Genomic DNA, 22,108 nt, shown 5'->3' on the forward strand with positions numbered 1-22,108 from the left:
TGATCTTTCCACCACGCTTACCTGCGATGATAATTTGTGAAAAATTGCTGATTGTGCTGAAAAAAAAAATTCCATCTGAGGTAACGAGCTGCGTCATCAGATGACGAGATCAAAGGGTGAGGGGGCGGGCCTTCCGGTTGATTAATTAACCAGTAATAACTGTTGGAACTGAAACTCACCTTTGTAAAATAGTTTTTTATTGGTAAACCTGAAAAGGTGTCGATAATTATGCACTGTCGATAATTGTAGCCGCCGCTCTATTATTATTATTATTATTATTATTATTATTATTATTATATAAAGCGCAGAAGCTAACATGACATGGGGTGAGTATCTCAGATGTTATTAGCATCGCGATAACTTAATATCGCGGTACTCTGATATTGAGTTAATCTGGATCATGCAGTGTTTCCCCTAGAAAATGTTTGAAGGTGCGGTGGCAAGACCTGCGCTCAGACGTCCCACCCCAGTACGAGGATAAAAACAGCCAACAGCACAGAAGGCTATACATAGATTAATCCATCGGTCATGACTTTAGCCCACAACATGCCAGCACATAACTGCGCAGAATAAAATGCTAAAACAGCCAACAGTACACAACAAAAGCACCTCGGTAGTAGGCTAACTCAACTTAAACAACTTGCTTGTATCAGTACCAATGCAGTATAGAAACATTGGAAACAGAGGAAGCAGTGCACTCGGCCGTGCTAATAGAAGTAACCAATGACTTGCGCTTAAAACTTCCCAAAGGCCTGCCTGCGTCTGTCATTGGCCTGCACGAACTCCTTTGCGATGGCGGTCATGTCAGTTTGTTCCAGAATGTCACGGTGAATATGGCAGTTCATCAAGTCATTCAGTCTCTTTTGTGTCATTGTGGATCAGAGGTATGATTTCAGTCGACGGGTGATAGGTTTAAGTTTTACAATTTTTGAAGTGAGTGATGGATTGATAAGTTTAGATGTGTTCAATATTTTCTTATCTTCAGACATAATATTGTAGATGTTTCTTTACCTGCTTGATCGTTTTGACCGGGACTCCAATCTTCCTCAAAACAAAAGCTATTTTACATATACTCTTCATATACTCATACTGTTTAAGTAATGCAATAAAACTCATCTTTAAAAGTGGTATTTACTCAAACTGTTTGCATAGAATGAACTTTGGGGTTAACAGTGCAATAGCGTTGCAGTGTTCTGCAAATTTGCAGATAAAACTTGAGTTGCACATAAACAGTATGAGTATATGAGACAGTCATTGGGTTACTCATTTCTGTAATTTAAACAAACTAAAACTATCATGTTTTACCTCAGGCCAATATCGCGGTACTCGGCATCAGCAGAGCGTTCGTTTTCCACACTTTTGTAAAATAGTCGACGGGTGATAGGAAACACTGCATGATCCAGATTAACTCAATATCAGAGTACCGCGATATTAAGTTATCGCGATGCTAATAACATCTGAGATACTCACCCCATGTCATGTTAGCTTCTGCGCTTTATATAATAATAATAATAATAATAATAATAATAATAATATAGAGCGGAAAAGGGAAACTTGTCTTGAGTTTGAATGTGCAAGAGCATCTTCAGACTGCACTACTACGCAGATTTTTGATTAATCAAAACTGAGCCTGGAGCACATCAAAATGTTTGACTGTAAATGGAACATGTACTAGCATGCAGCCTACTGATTAACCCATGAGAGCCCAGACCGATTTCTCAATCAAGGAAAATTATTGAGGAAATAAAATGAACTAAATAGACGACAAAGAAAACATTTCTGACCTTTTATTTTTTAAAATAGCACTTTCATGTCTCAAGATCTGAAACACTGCATGATCCAGATTAACTCAATATCAGAGTACCGCGATATTAAGTTATCGCGATGCTAATAACATCTGAGATACTCACCCCATGTCATGTTAGCTTCTGCGCTTTATATAATAATAATAATAATAATAATATAGAGCGGCAGCTACAATTATCGACAGTGCATAATTATCAACACCTTTTCAGGTTTACCAATAATAAACTATTTTACAAAAAAAAAACTATTTTACAAAAGTGTGGAAAACGAACGCTCTGCTGATGCCGAGGGCACGAAGGCCAAAAGCCAGGGCACCGAGGCCATAAAATAAAACAATTATTTTAAGTTCATGTCTATAATGAATTTAATTTAAGGACTAATGACTCTTCTGAGGAAGATTGGAGTCCCGGTCAAAACTATCAAGCAGGTAAAGAAACCTCTACAATATTATGTCTGAAGATAAGAAAATATTGACCACATCTAAACTTATCAATCCATCACTCACTTCAAAAATTGTAAAACTTAAACCTATATCCTCCCATAATTTTTGTTCAATTGACACCGAATGTGCAAGAGCATCTTCAGACTGCACTACTACGCAGATTTTTGATTAATCAAAATTGAGCCTGGAGTTCATCAAAATGTTTGACTGTAAATGGAACATGTACTAGCATGCAGCCTACTGATTAACCCATAAGAGCCCAGACCGATTTCTCAATCAAGGAAAATTATTGAGGAAATAAAATGAACTAAATAGACGACAAAGAAAACATTTCTGACCTTTTATTTTTTAAAATAGCACTTTCATGTCTCAAGATCTGAAATATTAAATTGCAGATTTGCAGAACACTGCAACGCTATTACACTGTTAACCCCAAAGTTCATTCTGTGCAAACAGTTTGAGTAAATTCCACTTTTAAAGATGAGTTTTATTGCATTACTTAAACAGTATGAGTATATGAAGAGTATATGAGACAGTCATTGGGTTACTCATTTCTGTAATTTAAACAAACTAAAACTATCCTGTTTTACCTCAGGCCACAGTGCTGCCCTGCTGTGATTGGCTCAAAACTCAAGACAAGTTGAGTTGACGGCTACAGAGGAAGTTGCGCCATTTTCTAATTTACACAGAGCAATTTAAGGTCTTTGCACTTTTGACAGCAAGCTAATTAGCATGTTAGTGGCTACAGTCGGTACTCGGGACGTTAAAAGTGGGTCAACGTTGTAACGACATAACGCTACTGTACAAGCAATGCTTATTTAACGGTAACAAACTTAAGCCCTATATGTTGAAATTCCTCTCTTATTCTTTCGTTAATTTATCACACAGTCTTACCTTAGGCAACTTCTTCCCTCCTTCTGTGAAAATTCAACGTCTCAGACGCGGACACAAGTGGGCGGGAGATGCGTTTGATTAAGTCTTCTGATTGGCTGGTGATAGATTGGTGGGCGGGGGATGCGTTTGATTAAGTCTCCTGATTGGCTGGTGATAGATTGGTGTCATTATAGCGCGTCGGAGCGGTTCATGCCAGGCTCGAGTCCGCTCAACGTCAAAAAATATTGGTTTAGCCTATTTTTTAAATAATTTTCAAAAAGTTACCTGGGCCACGGCCCCCCTTCAGGAATTCCTGAAGGTGCGGCGGCCCGCCGCAGCCAATTGTACATAGCGGAAACACTGGGATCATGGCTTTGGACACGTACAGTTTTGCTCTAATATCTTTCGTACTGCAGTTGTCATGAACAGTTTTGCACTCAAGTTTCCATAACTTTAACAAAATAAACTTTGTGCTAAAAGTAGAATGAATTTCCTGGTTACACAGTTATAGAAGCAAGTTATTTGTCATCACAACGAGGCGTGACGCTGCTTTCAGTCACGTCATATTTGTTACGTAGTTGAGTCACGCACGCGGGATAAACGGCTAGCGGTTTCAAAACTGAATTTCGGTTAGCGGTTTCTGAATGTTCTTCGTTGCTCGGTGACTCCTGTTTGTCTTTTGGCTGTTTTTGATTCCAATGAATCTTTTTTTGTTTGTTTGTTTTTTACAACATTGAAAGCTGACGCCTTGTAAAGAAAGTCCGTAATCACCCACGGGCATGATGGGAAAATTCTGCCTGCCAAGGAACCAATCAGAGCGCATGATTTTACCGGAAGTAGCTCGTGCCAGATAATAATTAACAGTTATCCCACAAAATCGAGTCTACATGAGCTGATAGCCGACGAGGCACGTAGCACCAAGTGAGATTGAGTCATCTCAGGGAGTTTTTCCCTCACCACCATCGATAAATACATTTATTCGGGATAAAATTATATTTCGTATGTTTTTCCAAGTCGTCATTTTTCTCTCAAGCTGCTTTGCGACGATATCTGTTGTTAAAAGCGCTATACAAATAAACTGACTTGCCTTGACTGCCTTATCAAATTTAATTTTCGTGCCTAGTCGGCTTTTTATGATTATTAAAATAGTTTCAAAATTCACTGACGCCAGAATCACATGACGAGCTGAAAAAATGGACCTGTCTGGGTCGATGAGAGAGTTTCAGGCGCTGTCGCAAGCATTTCAAACATTAAATCAGTAAAACACTGAATGTACAGCTTTAAAAAGGCTTCGCGTTAAATAAACCATTTCACGCAAATGTCGTCACCATATCAAAGAATGTTATGAAAGGTTTTGAATCTGTAGACTTTGGCGAATAAAGGAGTTTTCAGTGTCATGGGAGCATGACGAGCTGCGTTTTTTTGCCGTGATAATTTCAAGACGAAGGCGAGACTGATGATAGCAAGGCTCGTACCCAGAACAGTTTGAGAGACAGCCCGAGATGAAGCACATAATAACAGAAATGAAAAGTAGTTCAGCGCCTGGTTTGCCGTGCAGGACGGTGCTGCTTGATCCGAGAGCCGAGTTGACCGCGACGGTGGGTTTAAAGACGTGTTGACGTTTGTTTTGTCAGACATACCTGATGTGCCTGCTCTGGGGGTGGCAGTGCCGGCCGGATCTCACGCCAGCGCCGGAGCCATCGTCCCGAAGGGCAGCAACAAACGAGCCGCCACGTGAGTGCGATGTCCGCAGAGTCACCTTCCTGCTGTTCAAAACCTGCACAATTATTACATGTGATGAAAATGTTATTCTTAGTCGTGGAAGGAATTCTCAAAGACGACTCACTGATGTCATTTTCCCTTCTCTGGTTTTCCTTCCTCAGCTCTGACTTTGATGATGATGAAGGAGGGAAGCTCTTCAGGTGCGCACACGTCTCATATAAAACTCCACATTCATTCCTGTGTGTGTGTGTGTGTGTGTGAGAGAGAGAGTGAGTGAGTGAGTTCTCTTTTTCCCCTCTCCATAAAACAAACCATAAGCTGGGATCTGCCTTTGATTTCTGTTCTCTCTTTAGGTGCGATGATGAAACGGCCAACGCTAACGATAAAGAGAGATTTGCTAGGTACTGAGGGGAGGGGGGGAGGGGGGAGAGGTGGAAGGAGATGAACAGAGATCATGATATCTGTCTCACTGTCTCTGTTGGATTGGTCACTTTTCTGTCTGGTCGTCTGTCCACCTGTTTGATGTGTCTGTCTTCCTTCCTTCCTTCCTTCCTTCCTTCCTTCCTTCCTTCCTTCCTGTCGATCTCTCTGTTTCTAGAGGTGTCTGTAAGGTATTATTTCTGTCTGTCTGTCTGTCTGTCATTATCAGCAAACTGTCTATCTCGCTCGCTCTCTCTGTACCCATCTGTCTGTCTCACTTCAGCAGTGTCTGCCTGTAATTTTCGCAAACAAACTGTCTGTCATTCTGGCTCTGTCTCCTGGCCTGTCTGTCTCATTCCAGCAGCGTCAGTGTGTGTTCTTGTAGCAAACTGTCTGTCATTCTAGCTCTGTCTCCTGACCTGTCTGTCTCACTCCAGCAGCGTCAGTGTGTGTTCTTGTTCTAGCTCTGTCTACTGACCTGTCTGTCTCACTCCAGCAGCGTTAGTGTGCGTTCTTGTAGCAAACTGTCTGTCATTCTGCCTCCGTCTACTGACCTGTCTGTCTCACTCCAGCAGCGTCAGTGTGTGTTCTTGTAGCAAACTGTCTGTCATTCTAGCTCTGTCTCCTGACCTGTCTGTCTCACTCCAGCAGCGTCAGTGTGTGTTCTTGTTCTAGCTCTGTCTACTGACCTGTCTGTCTCACTCCAGCAGCGTCAGTGTGTGTTCTTGTTCTAGCTCTGTCTACTGACCTGTCTGTCTCACTCCAGCAGCGTTAGTGTGCGTTCTTGTAGCAAACTGTCTGTCATTCTGCCTCCGTCTACTGACCTGTCTGTCTCACTCCAGCAGCGTCAGTGTGTGTTCTTGTAGCAAACTGTCTGTCATTCTAGCTCTGTCTCCTGACCTGTCTGTCTCACTCCAGCAGCGTCAGTGTGTGTTCTTGTTCTAGCTCTGTCTACTGACCTGTCTGTCTCACTCCAGCAGCGTTAGTGTGCATTCTTGTAGCAAACTGTCTGTCATTCTGCCTCCGTCTACTGACCTGTCTGTCTCACTCCAGCAGCGTCAGTGTGTGTTCTTGTAGCAAACTGTCTGTCATTCTAGCTCTGTCTCCTGGCCTGTCTGTCTCACTCCAGCAGCGTCAGTGTGTGTTCTTGTAGCAAACTGTCTGTCATTCTAGCTCTGTCTCCTGACCTGTCTGTCTCACTCCAGCAGCGTCAGTGTGTGTTCTTGTAGCAAACTGTCTGTTATTCTAGCTCTGTCTCCTGGCCTGTCTGTCTCACTCCAGCAGCGTCAGTGTGTGTTCTTATAGCAAACTGTCTGTCATTCTAGCTCTGTCTCCTGGCCTGTCTGTCTCACTCCAGCAGCGTCAGTGTGTGTTCTTGTTGCAAACTGTCTGTCATTCTAGCTCTGTCTACTGACCTGTCTGTCTCACTCCAGCAGCAGCAGTGTGTGTTCTTGTTGCAAACTGTATGTCATTTCAGCTGTGTTGTCTGTCCTGTCTTTCATTTCAGCAAACTGTCTGTCTGTCATTTCAGAACACTGTATGTCTAGCTCTCTCTACCTGTCTGTCTGTCTGTGATTTGAAAGACTTAGTTCAGTAGAAATCCTGCTTTAAAGTGGATCCTTTTCTTTTGAGCACTTTTTTCCTTTTTTCCCCCTCTTTTCCTCCTCCTCCTCCTGTCTGTCTGTCTGTCTCTGTTTCTGCTTCTCAGGCGCTCTGAAGAGATCTCTTCTTTCTTCACTTGTTCTGTCACTCACACACTTCTGTCTGTTGGTTTAAGATGAACTCGTCTCGTTTGGAAAGATCAGACACGTTTGTCTTTCTTCGCCTTTCACACCTTTTTTTTATTCTCTTTCACTTCTGTCCTGTCAGTCCTTTCTCCCCTTTTTTACTTGATCTCATTGAACCATCTCTCTCTCTCTCTCTCTCTCTCTCTCTCTCATCATTTTGCATCTCGTTTGTCTTCATCGGTGACCTTTGACCCCAGGGAGAACCACAGCGAGATCGAGCGACGCAGGCGCAACAAGATGACGGCCTACATCACGGAGCTGTCGGAGATGGTGCCCACGTGCAGCGCGTTGGCACGGAAACCGGACAAGCTCACCATTCTGCGCATGGCAGTGTCTCATATGAAGACTCTGAAGGGCAGTGGCAACACTGGCACAGACGGCACATACAAGCCGTCCTTCCTCACGGATCAGGTCACACACACACCCCTATTTTATGCTAATTGTATGTAAAATGCTCCTCAGAACAAAAGAGGGCATGTTCCAGTCTCTCTCTTTGGCTGCGTCCAAAAACTAAAGTGTTTCAAATAGCCTTTAGCAAACGGTGTTGGCTCGGTCGGCAAATCAAGCTGTTTCTAAAACAGCGTGTCCCAAATCGGAGTAAAAACAGACTGTGAAGGAAACAGCTAATTATTAAGCGTGTGGATTGGAACACAGCCAGAGAGAGAGCGAATGGGGGGGGGGGGAGCCGTCACTGGCTTTGATCTCAACTGCGGTGTGTCGAAATTGTAAGTAAGTCGTACAGAGCCTTGGTTATGACCGCTCTGTAAATCCTGATTCAGTCCTGACATCACTGTCTGTGTTTCACCGTTAAAGGAGTTGAAGCATCTGATACTGGAGGCAGCGGACGGTTTCCTCTTCGTGGTGTCGTGCGAGAGCGGGCGTGTGGTTTACGTGTCCGATTCGGTCACACCGGTGCTGAACCAGGCTCAGTCCGATTGGCTCGGCTCGTCTCTGTATGATCAGCTCCACCCCGATGATAAGGACAAACTGAGAGAACAGCTGTCCACCGCTGAGAACAACAACAGTGGTGACGTGTCCATCTGCCTGTCGATCAAGCTTTTCTACTTCCTGTTTTTTGCTTTCTTTCTTTCTCACTCGTGCGCTCTGTCTCTCTCTCTCTCTCTCTCAGGCCGCATGCTGGATCTGAAGACGGGCACAGTGAAGAAGGAGGGAAGCCAGTCGTCTGTGAGGATGAGCATGGGGGCGCGTCGCTCCTTCATCTGCAGAATGAGGTGAGCCGTCAGCGGCATCTCGTTCTTCTTCCTCCTCCTCCTCCTCCTCCTCGTGACCTTAAACCCTAAACCAGCTGAGCTAAACGCGCAAACCAAGCCGACTGGTTTAGTTTTAGAGCAGACCACTCTCATTTATTTAATGCTATTTAAAGGCTAGCCTGGGCACGCCTATCCTAAGCGTGATGCAACACGAGGGCCTGTTGCGAGCTTAGTCTGGCCAGGCAGGCTATCTACAGCTCTTCCAAGCTCCCGAAAAATCGGGAACCAGTCAACTTTGAGCATCTCCAACGGCCCTGGGTAGAGGCGTGTTCAAGGCAGTGACGTAGTAGAACTGCGACCGGAAGCCATAGATTGGTTACAGAATCTATGCCGGAAGCGCTTCATTCACTAGAAACATTACGAACATGGAGCAAGTTCTCATTGAAAACGGAGCAAAGAGCAGCCCTGGAGGTATTTATTGAAAGGAAGGACGTTTTCGCCTTGCTCCCGCCCGGCTTCGGTAAGAGTTTAATCTACCAGTTAGCCCCGTCGCGTCGCATACGTCAGAGGAAAGAGTGATGTGATTGGTTTAAGCTTCGTCACAGCCTTTTCTGGCTTCGACCAGTAGCAAACTGAGGCATTTCAGGGAGGCGGGTCAACCACGGGCTCTGGGAAACGGTTGGGCTTAATATCTTGGCCAGACCAATAGCTCGTAGAGCTTTGTCGCGTTCGCCAGACTATTTAAAGGCGGCTTCATATATATATAGTTCACTCAAAGTATCCCACAATGCATCATGAAAAGTAGTGTACAACCAATGGTCACGAGCCAAAGCAATATATCCCATCGTGCATTGCGGTCACACTGAAAGAAATCAAATTAAAAGTCTCAAATTTGATTTAATAAAAGGCAGCAGCAAAGAAGAAAAATTATTTTTTTCGCAGTGCGGTTTCCATCAAATCCTGCGCTCTGATTGGCTGGCGAGCGGGTCTGTATCCTACGGTACGGACCCCGGTTACGGACCTCTGGCGACTCGCTTGTTCACAACAACAACAAACATAGTAGCAATTTATGTCAACATTTATCTTTTTTTATAAAATTTTTATCAAAAATCTTATAAATGTTTGCCAGCATTTCTCAGGAGAATAGCATTAATTTTACAGCATGGATAGCGATAACGACAGTGTTCACAGCGAAAGCGAGTTTTACTACCCTGAGGAAGAAGAAATAAAAGAAAACATTTCAGGAGAAAGATAAAAACCTGTAACTGTTGCTAACGCCGAGCAAAAACATGGCTGAATCCTGAATGACTCAATTTTGTATAAATAGGGGACTACATAGGCGGCAAAATGTAGTTTTTGTCCTGCCATGGAAGTGCACTTGTATACCGAGGAGGAAGCCATTTGCATTACAGCCGTGAATGAGGATTAAAAATGGCGGCTCGGCTCGGTTTTCCCTTTCGGGCGCTCTCGTTTTCTGTTAGAATTTGGTAAAGAAAAAAATAAATATATTATTTACCAGCTTAAAGGACATGGGACATGGATTTTTTTCTGGGTATAATTATGTATAAAGGACATAAGAAATGCCATCTAAATCACTGCAGGGCGTCAAAAATGTGAAAATCATCACGTTATTCAACTTTTTTTATACATCAGCGTAAAACAATGATTCGTTAATGAGCTAGGTGGTCACGTGACCCGTGACGTCACAAAAACTTTCCAAGGAGCCAGCGCTTGGGAATCTAATGTAAACAGGTTACCGAAATGGACACCATCGACAGTGACATTCCCGATGTTTCACAGAGATGTGAAGTTAGACCCTATCAGTTCGAACCGATAGCTGGAAATTCACATGAACATGGATCTTGTCTTTACTCTTTTTTTTTTTTTTTTGATCAAATGTTTTTTATTTTCTTACCATAGAAATGTACATTACAAGAAGTTAAAGGAAACATGAATTAAAAATAGAAACAAATTTTAAACACACACAATTTCACCCCACCCCCATGGCGACCCCCACCCAGCCCATCCCGGATATCAAAATAAAATACAGGTATCAGAAATAAATGTACACATTTGAAAATATGATTCAACAACAAAAGATCAAACTATACATATTTATATTATGGCTGATTGTGCTGCACTTTTCCTTTGACCAGAGAGTAAGCTGCATCCCATGCACGGATTGTTTTTTTGCTGGCTCCATGCATCCGTGCAACAGATCTCTCCACCATAACAGTGTCAAGAAAAGAGTTTGCCCATTGCTGCCATGGCAAGGTGAGGTGGCTGCCATCTCAATGCCAGCATTTTCTTAGCTGCTGTAAGTCCAGCCAATAGTATGCGCCTTTGTTGCAGAGAAAGTTCAAAGGTAGAGTCATCATTGAGCAAGAGTAAAGACGGCGAACATGGGATATTGGTCTCCAGCATGTCGCTCAGGGTGGTAGAAATCAGTTTCCAAAAAGCAGACACACTGGAGCATTCCCAAAACATATGCATAAATGACCCTACAGTATTCAGAGTGCAAAAGTCACAATTGGGAGATGAAATACCGTATTTTCTGGACTATAGAGCGCACCTGTATATAAGCCGCATCCGCTCTATTTTTTTTAAAAAAATTTAAAAAAAGATATACAAGCCGCACCGGGCTATAAGCCGCAGATATCTATGTTGAAAAATTAGATATTTACTGCATGTACAGAATGATTTTGTACTGTAAATGTACATGTATGTACCTGAACAGATTCTTTCCGAACAGTGCCTTTTAACACGGCAGCAACTTTGCTGATTAAAACGGAACAGAACCAAGAGAAAATAACCGGTATTTATTTACCTTCATTTCTCCTGTGTTTGAAACCACAAGTCACTTTAATCATCTTCGCTGGATTTGAAAATAATTACCAGTTAGTAATTTGTCGTGCGTGTTCTATCTGCTAAAGATCTGCTAATTCTTCTTTGCATTGATTTTTCGTCTATCTTATTTTTGATTCTACTTCCGGTTAGAGCGCCCCTAGCGGTGGAAGAAAAATCCACAGAATAGCCGCACCTTTGTATAAGCCGCATGGTTCAAAACCTAGGAAAAAAGTAGCGGCTTATAGTCCAGAAAATACGGTAATTTTCATCGCATGACGTTTCCTGGGGGTCACATAAAATCTATGTATGAATTTAAAATGTATTAGTTGGTGGTCAGGATTTTTGGAGGCGTCCTGTAAGTTTTCCCACACGGTGTCCCAGCAAATGTCTTCCTCTCCCAAAGAGGAGAGGTCCCTATCCCAAACACTTTCCACTGCCAACAATGCACAAGGATCAGAAATGAATTTGTAGAGTTTAGAAACTAACCCACGTGTATGATTTTGTTTGGCAAATATTTTATTTAGTGGATGGGTTAGCAGTGGAACACCCCAGGGGACGCCATATGCCTTCATGGCAGATCTCAATTGCAAATAAAAGAAAAATGATGAACCAGGCAAGTCGAATTTGGCTTGTAAATCACTAAAGGAACGCAAACCATCATTATTAAACAGATCTTTAAGGGTGTGAACTCCCTTATCCTTCCATACTAGAAAAGAAGAGGGCTTATGCCCAACCAGGAGAGAAAAATTATTAAATATAGGGGAATGCGTGTGCCACTTTAAGTCCACCTTAGTGTGATTCATTGCAATCTGGCAAGTCTGTAGCAAATAGGCTATTATAGGGCCAAGGTGCGTCTTAGCTGTTTTAGGTGGTATGTTGGAGTATATCAGGTCTTGGAGCCTGTATGGTTGGGAGATATTTTCTTCAATTGATTTCCATGAAACAGACACATCGGAATTAAACCATACATACAAAGGTCGAAGGACAAAGGACCAAAAATACATTTTGAAGTTCGGTAGACCCAATCCTCCCTGCATCTTATCCCGCTGAAGAGTTTTCAGTTTCAGTCTGGGCCTCTTCCCATTCCATATACCGTATTTTCTGGACTATAGAGCGCACCTGTATATAAGCCGCATCCGCTCTATTTTTAAAAAAAAAATAAAAAAAAAGATATACAAGCCGCACCGGGCTATAAGCCGCAGATATCTATGCTGAAAAATTAGATATTTACTGCATGTACAGAACGATTTTGTACTGTAAATGTACATGTATGTACCTGAACAGATTCTTTCCGAACAGTGCCTTTTAACACGGCAGCAACTTTGCTGATTAAAACGGAACAGAACCAAGAGAAAATAACCGGTATTTATTTACCTTCATTTCTCCTGTGTTTGAAACCACAAGTCACTTTAATCATCTTCGCTGGATTTGAAAATAATTACCAGTTAGTAATTTGTCGTGCGTGTTCTATCTGCTAAAGATCTGCTAATTCTTCTTTGCATTGATTTTTCGTCTATCTTATTTTTGATTCTACTTCCGGTTAGAGTGCCCCTAGCGGTGGAAGAAAAATCCACAGAATAGCCGCACCTTTGTATAAGCCGCATGGTTCAAAACCTAGGAAAAAAGTAGCGGCTTATAGTCCAGAAAATACGGTAAATTTAGATCTTGTCTTTACTCTGACGGGTCAGATGATTCTGAGAGTGAGAGTTCATTCAGTCCCCATGAAACTAAAAGCGGTCGGCTCGATAACACTTCCTGGTAAGTTAAAAACAATTCCGCTCAAAGGCTAATGATCTGTTGAAAGAAGTATTATTTTTGTATCATACATTGAAAGTTCATCATAGATCTAGCTAAAGTCCGTTGCAAGCTAGTTTTTTTTTTGCTGATATTTTTCGAGATTGATTGAGATACAATGCTTCCAGAGTCCGAGATGAAAACATTCAAAATGGCGAAACGAGTCAGAATTATGATAATCAATAATTGATACACCCAAAATTATAATACTAATCCTTACCTCGGCTTTCAGTCGCTTAGCGAATGCACCTCGGCATTTTTCCGCATGAGGCCCATGGTAAAACCACACTTCCAGGAGGGGCTGCCGTCTGCCTCCCAAGCCGGCCGAGAGCGCTCCTCGTCGGGCACGGCCAGGCGGGCAAATACCCTGGTCCGTCCGCCCTGTCTAAAAAATAATGGTACAACTCCGAGTGAAGGTATCAATGCGCTGTCGAAGCGCGCAGAAGGTGTTAGTACGCCTGTCATTATAGTGCGGACTTTCCATAGCATAGAAAATCGCCACGTTTCAATTTGTGTAACTGAACTTTGTTTCATATCACTGGTCATATAAACCTATGTAAATAGGAAAAACGTGGAAGAGTTTGGTCGCATCTAACTACAGCCCCAAAAAATACCATTGGCCATGCTGAGCCTAGCTACATTGCTAACAGGAGTGACAGCGCGTCTGACTGACTGGGAGGTCGCAATACACCATGATGATGTTCAATGTACGTTAAACACTCTAAAAACGAAACAATTTTCTTGTCATCCAAGACACAAAAACTATTTTGTCGCATTCGTCATCATCACGATTCACACTTCTCTATATTCATCTACCCACTTGTGCTGTACCCGAAGGTTTTTGTGACGCATGATCACGTGACAGCGGCTGTTCCGGTTGTAAAATATGTATATCGGAGCTCGAGCAGAAATGCCATATAATCATCACGAATATAACGATTTTGCTGAATTTAATAGATAATTTTGTATTTGTTGATGCAATTAATTAATATTTTTAATGGAAAGAAACTGATATAGCGTGCATTTATGTTTCATGTCCCATGTCCTTTAAGGTCGGTCCGTATGGTGAAATACTGTGACCTCGGCCCAGAGGGCCTTGCTCAGTACTTTCAAGACCTCAGTCACGGTATTTCACGATACGGACCTCCCAGCTGCTAAATAACAGATATATATTCAGCCTTGATTTAAAAAGGACTGAAAGCTGCAGGTGCTTTGTATTGATTAATGTGGGAAATACGCTCAGTATAATATGGATTTATCACAAAAACACATGCATGTAGTGTATTTATTTTTTTTGAAAACCCACCAGCCGACTGATCTGGCATGTTTTAATTGTGCGACAGCAGTGACGTAAATACCAGCGCGACGGACTCGTGTCCAAAAACTTTTTTTTTTTCATTTTACCAATGAGCTCACTATATAGTCCTCTATATAGTAATTCCCCTCGATAGTGAGTTGGGGGTAGTGAGCGATTTTGGAGTCAGGGAATGTACCTTTTTGTCCTCCTGTGATATTTCTAACGACGTGCTGTTTATTGCCCACTTGTGGTGTGGAGTAGTTTGCTTTCACACAGCCACAGGACATCGGTGCGTCGGCTGTCCACCGCTTCTCACGTTGAGGCATGTTAATTGGCGTCTGATTGTCTCTCAGGTGTGGGACGTGTCCTGTCGACCCCGTGAGCATGAATAGACTCAGCATTCTGAAGAGCAGAAACAGGTAACACCCTTCACCTCCCTCTTTTTTTTTTTTTTTTTAAACAAATCTCTCTTATTATTTCATACACACTGTGTGTGTGTGTGTCAGGGGCGGATTGGGTCCTTTGAAAGACGGAGAAACTCTGTACGTGGTGGTGCATTGCTCGGGATACATCCGATCCTGGCCTCCTGCAGGTAACACACACACACGCATATACAGGAAGTAGCTCTCGTGTCTGCACAGGCTTGCTTGTCCAGAGTGCACCAATCTCCAGGGTCCTAGTGCTCACGCTTGTCAATAATTATTCGATCAATATTCCTTTCTCAGGCGTTTCTCTGTCTGAGGAAGAGTGTGAGAGCGGGCAGGGCAACCGCTACTGTCTCGTCGCTATTGGAAGGCTGCAGGTAAGTGTGTGTGTGTGTGTGTGTGTGTCTGAGGGAGTGAGTCCTGGATTCCATAGCTCCTTCACCTCACTCATCCCGTCTTCCTCAACTGCGGTGTCCGTCGTCTAGGTGACATGTTGCCCCAGCGAAAACAGCATGAACACCGTCAGCATGCCGGTCGAGTTCATTTCTCGGCACGACTGTCAAGGGACGTTCACGTTCGTGGATCATCGCTGTTTCGCTACAGTGGGCTATCAGCCTCAGGTAGGCTTCAGGCGAGTGTGTCTGTGTGAGTGCCGAAATAAAAAGCCTTCTGGTTACTCCTTGATGCAAAGAGCTGCGTATCTACAGACTGTATTTTGGTTTGTGTAGGAACTTCTGGGAAAGAACTTTCTCGAACTGGCTCATCCTGAGGACCAGGGGCTCCTGAGGGACAGCCTCCAGCAGGTAATAATGTTAAAAGGAGACGTAAAATAAAAATCAGGTTTTATTTTTGCCCTTGAGGCATCATCAATTTAAATAGCGATGACGACACGCCGCTGTCGCATTTATGAACCTCCCATACGTTTGTATGGGAGAAGAGCATGTTTTTATTTGGCCTTTAAAGGAACAGTCCACCGTACTTCCATAATGAAATATGCTCTTATCTGAATTGAGACGAGCTGCTCCGTACCTGTCCGAGCTTTGCGCGACCTCCCAGTCAGTCAGACGCGCTGTCACTCCTGTTAGCAATGTAGCTAGGCTCAGTATGGCCAACGGTATTTTTTGGGGCTGTAGTTAGATGCGACCAAACTCTTCCGCGTTTTTCCTGTTTACATAGGTTTATATGACCAGTGATATGAAACAAGTTCAGTTACACAAATTGAAACGTGGCGATTTTCTATGCTATGGAAAGTCCGCACTATAATGACAGGCGTACTAACACCTTCTGCGCGCTTCGGCAGCGCATTGATACGGAGCTCAGATATCGATGCACTGCCGAAGCGTGCAGAAGGTGTTAGTACGCCTGCCATTATAGTGCGGACTTTCCATAGCATAGAAAATCGCCACGTTTCAATTTGTGTAACTGAACTTGTTTCATATCACTGGTCATATAAACCTATGTAAACAGGAAAAACGCGGAAGAGTTTGGTCGCATCTAACTACAGCCCCAAAAAATACCATTGGCCATACTGAGCCTAGCTACATTGCTAACAGGAGTGACAGCGCGTCTGACTGCGTCTGACTGACTGGGAGGTCGCGCAAAGCTCGGACAGGTACGGAGCAGCTCGTCTCAATTCAGATAAGAGCATATTTCATTATGGAAGTACGGCGGACTGTTCCTTTAAAGACATTTAAAAGTGTTTAAACGAGACAAAACTAGCATCAATTCAAGAATAAATAACATTTACGGAATATATTGTTCATTTTGTGCGGCGTTGTGATGAGTTTTTACTTTAAATGTTTTTTGGGGGTGTTTTTCATGTTGTGTGATGCAATACACCAAACTCACGGGCGCCGCCATCTTGGATTTTTGAGTGATCTTCGTCACCGGACCGTGTGTTTTGTTGTTGCTTCAATCAGCTTGAAACTCATGATTCCGACCTCGTGGTCGAATCTTTTATGTTGACTTGTTTTTCCAGTAAAATCAGCCCAACACTTTGCTGTCTATTTCCCGCGAAAGATCGGATCACTGAGGGAAAACTTTATCCTTCTTAAAAATCAATGATTTTCCTAATTTTTTTTCATGGAGAAAAAAATGAGAAGGTGTATGAATATCAGTAATACCGTTTTGAAGATAACGAACACAAGTTTGACCGTCTCGTACACAGTGCATTCGAGCGCCACCATCGTTAGTCATGCGAGGTGTCGGTAGTTTAAAGTCAACATGCCCAGTCAATTCTGGCTTTTATGTTGAAAGGAGAACTGAAGGCAAATTTTTTTATCATCAAAATTCTGTTTATCTCATTTTATTCAATATCGGAATGCATTTTTGACTGCGATAGCGAGTTATGAGTGTTTGAAATACGCTCTGTAATATATCGGTCCACATGTCAAAGCGACGGCCGTAAACGAGATTCGTTGAGACCTGTGCGAGACATCGTAGGACGGAAGTAAAACGGACAGCGGAAATCAAAGCGACCGATGTCGTCAAAAGACGCGCACGCCCTCTTTCGAACGCTGACGGAATCAAGCCGGAAGTTTTGTTTGTTTTGATAGCAATCAGGAGAGTTTGAAAAAAGTAGGCAGGAATCGTCATTTAAACTCGTTTTTCGTTTGGAAAACAGTTTTCAAAACGGCGGCGCTGACACGTCATGGTTCAAAGTCTGGTGAAGATCGCGCGGATGGTTTTATCTTCCCGCTGGGTTAAACAGAACAGAAGTTACAGCTGTTTGAAATTTTCATCCCCCCCCCCGTCAGCCTTATTCAGCCGCTTCCAGCTATACACAGTTAGGTCCATATATATATATTTGGACACTGACACAAATTTTGTTTTTTTTACCTGTTTACTGAAACATATTCAAGTTATAGTTATATAATGGACATGGACATAAAGTCCAGACTTTCAGCTTTTATTTGAGGGTATCCACATTAAAATTGGATGAAGGGTTTAAGAGTTTCAGCTCCTTAACATGTGCCACCCTGTTTTTAAAGGGACCAAAAGTAATTGGACAGTTGACTCAAAGGCTATTTCATGGGCAGGTGTGGGCAATTCCTTCATTATGTCATTCTCAATTAAGCAGATAAAAGGCCTGGAGTTGATTTGAGGTGTGGTGCTTGCATTTGGAAGATTTTGCTGTGAAGAAAACATGCGGTCAAAGGAGCTCTCCATGCAGGTGAAACAAGCCATCCTTAAGCTGCGAAAACAGAAAAAAACCATCCGAGAAATTGCTACAATATCAGGAGTGGCAAAATCTACAGTTTGGTACATCCTGAGAAAGAAAGCAAGCACTGGTGAACTCATCAGTGCAAAAAGACCTGGACGCCAACAGAAGACAACAGTAGTGTATGATCGCAGAATAATTTCCATGGTGAAGAGAAACCCCTTCACAACAGCCAACCAAGTGAACAACACTCTCCAGGAAGCAGGCGTATCAATATCCAAATCTACCATAAAGAGAAGACTGCATGAAAGTAAATACAGAGGGTTCACTGCACGGTGCAAGCCACTCATAAGCCTCAAGAATAAAAAGGCTAGATTGGACTTTGCTAAAAAACATCTAAACAAGTCAGCACAGTTCTGGAAGAACATTCTTCGGACAGATGAAACCAAGATCAACCTCTACCAGAATGATGGGAAGAAAAAAGTATGGCGAAGGTGTGGTACAGATCATGATCCAAAGCATACCACATCATCTGTAAAACACGGCGGAGGCAGTGTGATGGCTTGGGCATGCATGGCTGCCAGTGGCACTGGGTCACTAGTGTTTATTGATGCTGTGACACAGGACAGAAGCAGCCGGATGAATTCTGAGGTATTCAGAGACATACTGTGTGCTCAAATGCAGCCAAACTGATTGGTCAGCGTTTCATAATACAGATGGACAATGACCCAAAACATAAAGCCAAAGCAACCCAGGAGTTTATTAAAGCAAAGAAGTGGAATATTCTTGAATGGCCAAGTCAGTCACCTGATCTCAACCCAATTGAGCAGCATTTCACTTGTTAAAGACTAAACTTCAGACAGAAAGGCCCACAAACAAACAGCAACTGAAAACCGCTGCAGTAAAGGCCTGGCAGAGCATTAAAAAGGAGGAAACACAGCGTCTGGTGATGTCCATGAGTTCAAGACTTCAGGCAGTCATTGCCAACAAAGGGGTTTCAACCAAGTATTAGAAATGAACATTTTATTTATTATTTAATTTGTCCAGTTACTTTTGAGCCCCTGAAATGAAGGGATTGTGTTTAAAAATGCTTTAGTTCCTCACATTTTTATGCAATCATTTTGTTCAACCCACTGAATTAAAGCTGAAAGTCTGAACTTCAACTGCATCCGAATTGTTTTGTTCACAATCCATTGTGGTAATGTACAGAACCAAAATTAGAAAAATGTTGCCTCTGTCCAAATATTTATGGACCAAACTGTACATCCATCTCAAGAAAGTAAAGTAAAGCAGCTTCAGGAGCTCAAAACATCAATCAATTGCTCAGAGTTTAAAAATAACTTTTTTGCTCCAGTATTTTTTTTAATTTATTTTGAAATTTAACTGCATTATTTGCATAGTGAGACGGCGTCAACTAATCACATCAATTTCAACAACTGAGCAATGGCATGAGCAGAACTGTTGATTGTAGGTACTTTGCTGGCCATCGGACCGAATCATTCAAACCCGACTAAAGATCATTAAGGATAATAACAATAGACATAGATTCCTTTTAAAGTGTTAAATCTGTCCTCTCTGACTGTGTTCTCTTCTCTACAACTCGCCTAATTGCCACACAAGCGCCCCTTATTGCATGTGATGGCACAACAAGGCAAAAGGTGGCAGGCAGCACAGTTCTACACGTTACTTTTCAGAACGTGGCACTCAAAAGCGCTATGTATCACGTTTCTAATCAAATGTAACGCCTTCAAAACAATCCCTGAACCTTCTCTTTTTTTTCCCCTCTATCCTCCATAGAAGGATACACATCTATTGAGGTTTTTCACCTGACGTCACAGGGTCACGTGATGCCCCGGTGTCCGCCATTTTGAAGGTCAAGCTAGCTAATGTCAACAACATAGTAGCTAGTATGTTGTTACTGTAGCAATGTTTACGTTCAGTCATTTGGATGACTGTTAAAACCTTTCAGTCTCAAGTTTTTACTGTATTTACTAGTTCACTGTAATTATGATCCGGCAGCTATTTACACCGGATCCAGTGTAAATAGCTGCCGGAGCGCGCTCCAGCTTGCTCCCCCTCAAATTAAGCAGCGCGCTCCGGCTTGCTCCCGGAGTGCTCCGGCCGAGGTTCCGGAGCGCGCTGCTTAATTTGAGGGGGAGCAAGCCAGAGTCTCAAGTTTTTCCTTTACTGTATTTACTAGTTTACTATAATTATGATCCGGCAGCTATTTACACCGGATCCAGTGTAAATAGCTGCCGGAGCGTGCTCCGGCTTGCTCCCCCTCAAATTAAGCAGCACGCTCCGGCTTGCTCCCCCTCAAATTAAGCAGCACGCTCCGGCTTGCTCCCGGAGTGCTCCGGCCGAGGTTCCGGAGCGCGCTCTGGCTTGCTCCCCCTCATATTAAGCAGCGCGCTCCGGCTTGCTCCCGGAGTGCTCCGGCCGAGGTTCCGGAGCGCGCTCCGGCTTGCTTCCCCTCAAATTAACCAGTGCGCTCCGGCTTGTTTTTAATTTGAGGGGAAGCAAGCCGGAGCGCGCTCTGGAACCTCGGCCGGAGCACTTCGGGAGCAAGCCGGAGCGCGCTGCTTAATTTGAGGGGGAGCAAGCCAGAGCGCGCTCCGGCAGCTATTTACACTGGATCCGGTGTAAATAGCTGCCGGATCATAATTACAGTGAACTAGTAAATACAGTAAAGGAAAAACTTGACTGAAAGGTTTTAACAGTCATCCAAATGACTGAACGTAAACATTGCTACAGTAACATACTAGCTACTATGTTGTTGACATTAGCTAGTGCTAACAGCTAGCTGCTAGTACACTGCTACAACACAGACACCGACCCTAATAATACAGTTCTTGGTCATTGCCTGGTAACAGCAAATTTATAACGGGCCATGTCTCAACAGACTAAGAAGTTATTTCAATGACATTTAATAACGTTTTGTTTATCCTGAGGACCGAAAGTAAATGAAAACGTGAACAAACCTTAGCTGTAATAAGATGGCGCCCACCGGCTCCAGGGACGACCCGCTGGTGTAGGCATGTTACCCAGCCTGACACAAAATATTTGTAGGCATCCAAACTCTTATACGCTTTCAGATCAATACCTGTGTATGGCGATGGGTTTTTAACGACATAGGTATACAGATCATGTGGGCCGAAGTCAGGTAAAGACGAGGGCTTCGTGTACTTCCGTACGTCAGTGAACAATCCTGGTGGAAGCAGGTAAACGTTGTTCTCTAAGCCTGCTAACCTCAATTTTTGCAAATACCTCTCCCTCTGCTCGCCCTGTAAATGCCCTACGCCGCTGGATAGTGAAGGTGTTTTCTGCATCTCGCTGCTTTTTCTTTTATGTTTTTCGTTTGTCGCCTTCCTCGCATTCAAACCGATTCGAGCCGTGACGTCCAAAACGGCAGCCTAACGATGCATCACATGACTTGGTCACGTGGGTGAAAAACCTCAATTGACCGGGACTCGAACTTCCACCGTCTCTGGCCGGCTTCCGGTTTGACCGAAATTACTGTGAAAAGGCCCACCGGGGGTCATGATTGTTCCCGACGTCTGGTATCAATTTCAGCCAGCGTCGACCAATAGAAAGCGAGCTCGAGTCTGACATCACAGGGATGACACGTCATTGGCTTTCGACCCAAATCCAACATGGCCACGCTCAGCGGTTTCACCGAACAACGTTCAGAAAAAAGATCGCCGTGTCAAAAGTAATCAATGTCGTGCAAATCTGAGTGCGTATTCTGAAAATTCAGGGTTTTTTCCCGACAAAATACCCAACTCTTGTGAAGCTGAACAAACTCTTTACGTTGGGACACGGCGATCGAATATTTGCAGTTTACTACGTACTGGCTACTGTCATTGCTAATTTAAATACGCTCGCACGTTGGATAAAACCCAAAGTCTGATCGTCTTTCATGATTGAATTGTGTGTACTGTAAATTGTGACCGTCTGTCTGACCTCTGATCCAGGTGGTAAAGCTCCAGGGTCAGGTCCTGTCCGTCATGTTTCGCTTCTGCACCAAATCAGGCGAGTGGATCCTCATGCGGACGAGCTCGTTCACCTTCCAGAATCCGTACTCGGAGGAGATAGAATACATCATCTGTACCAACACTAATGTCAAGTGAGTACACACACACACACACTGTATACACAGTAGTGCTTGTTTAAAAAAACAGAGTAATATTCTCATTATATTTGTCTACCTTTTCACAGACGTACAGATTTTGCAGATAGAAAGTCAGAATATACTACTGGTGGCGAGTAAAAAAACAATATCAAGAAGATGGTTAAAGTCAGACCCTCCTACAGCAGGAGAATG

The 22,108-nt window shown here is 43.2% G+C and overlaps 1 protein-coding gene across 3 annotated transcripts in view; it reads left to right on the top strand.

Moving 5' to 3' along the window:
• Positions 1-22,108, top strand: part of arnt (aryl hydrocarbon receptor nuclear translocator) — a 30,484-nt gene that overhangs the window by 1,948 nt on the left and 6,428 nt on the right. For 2 of the 3 annotated variants that reach the window (XM_060921075.1, XM_060921072.1), the window contains exons 2-13: positions 4,756-4,855; positions 5,005-5,043; positions 5,197-5,244; positions 7,248-7,461; positions 7,864-8,077; positions 8,180-8,282; positions 14,553-14,618; positions 14,706-14,791; positions 14,925-15,001; positions 15,110-15,244; positions 15,353-15,427; positions 21,759-21,910. In XM_060921075.1, coding sequence (XP_060777058.1) covers positions 4,756-4,855; positions 5,005-5,043; positions 5,197-5,244; positions 7,248-7,461; positions 7,864-8,077; positions 8,180-8,282; positions 14,553-14,618; positions 14,706-14,791; positions 14,925-15,001; positions 15,110-15,244; positions 15,353-15,427; positions 21,759-21,910 — 1,309 coding nt within the window. The remainder of the gene's footprint in view (positions 1-4,755; positions 4,856-5,004; positions 5,044-5,196; positions 5,245-7,247; positions 7,462-7,863; positions 8,078-8,179; positions 8,283-14,552; positions 14,619-14,705; positions 14,792-14,924; positions 15,002-15,109; positions 15,245-15,352; positions 15,428-21,758; positions 21,911-22,108) is intronic. The other variant, XM_060921073.1, reaches the window with a different exon arrangement.

This window comes from Neoarius graeffei, chromosome 5 (assembly GCF_027579695.1).
Source record: "Neoarius graeffei isolate fNeoGra1 chromosome 5, fNeoGra1.pri, whole genome shotgun sequence".
Taxonomy (NCBI): domain Eukaryota; kingdom Metazoa; phylum Chordata; class Actinopteri; order Siluriformes; family Ariidae; genus Neoarius; species Neoarius graeffei.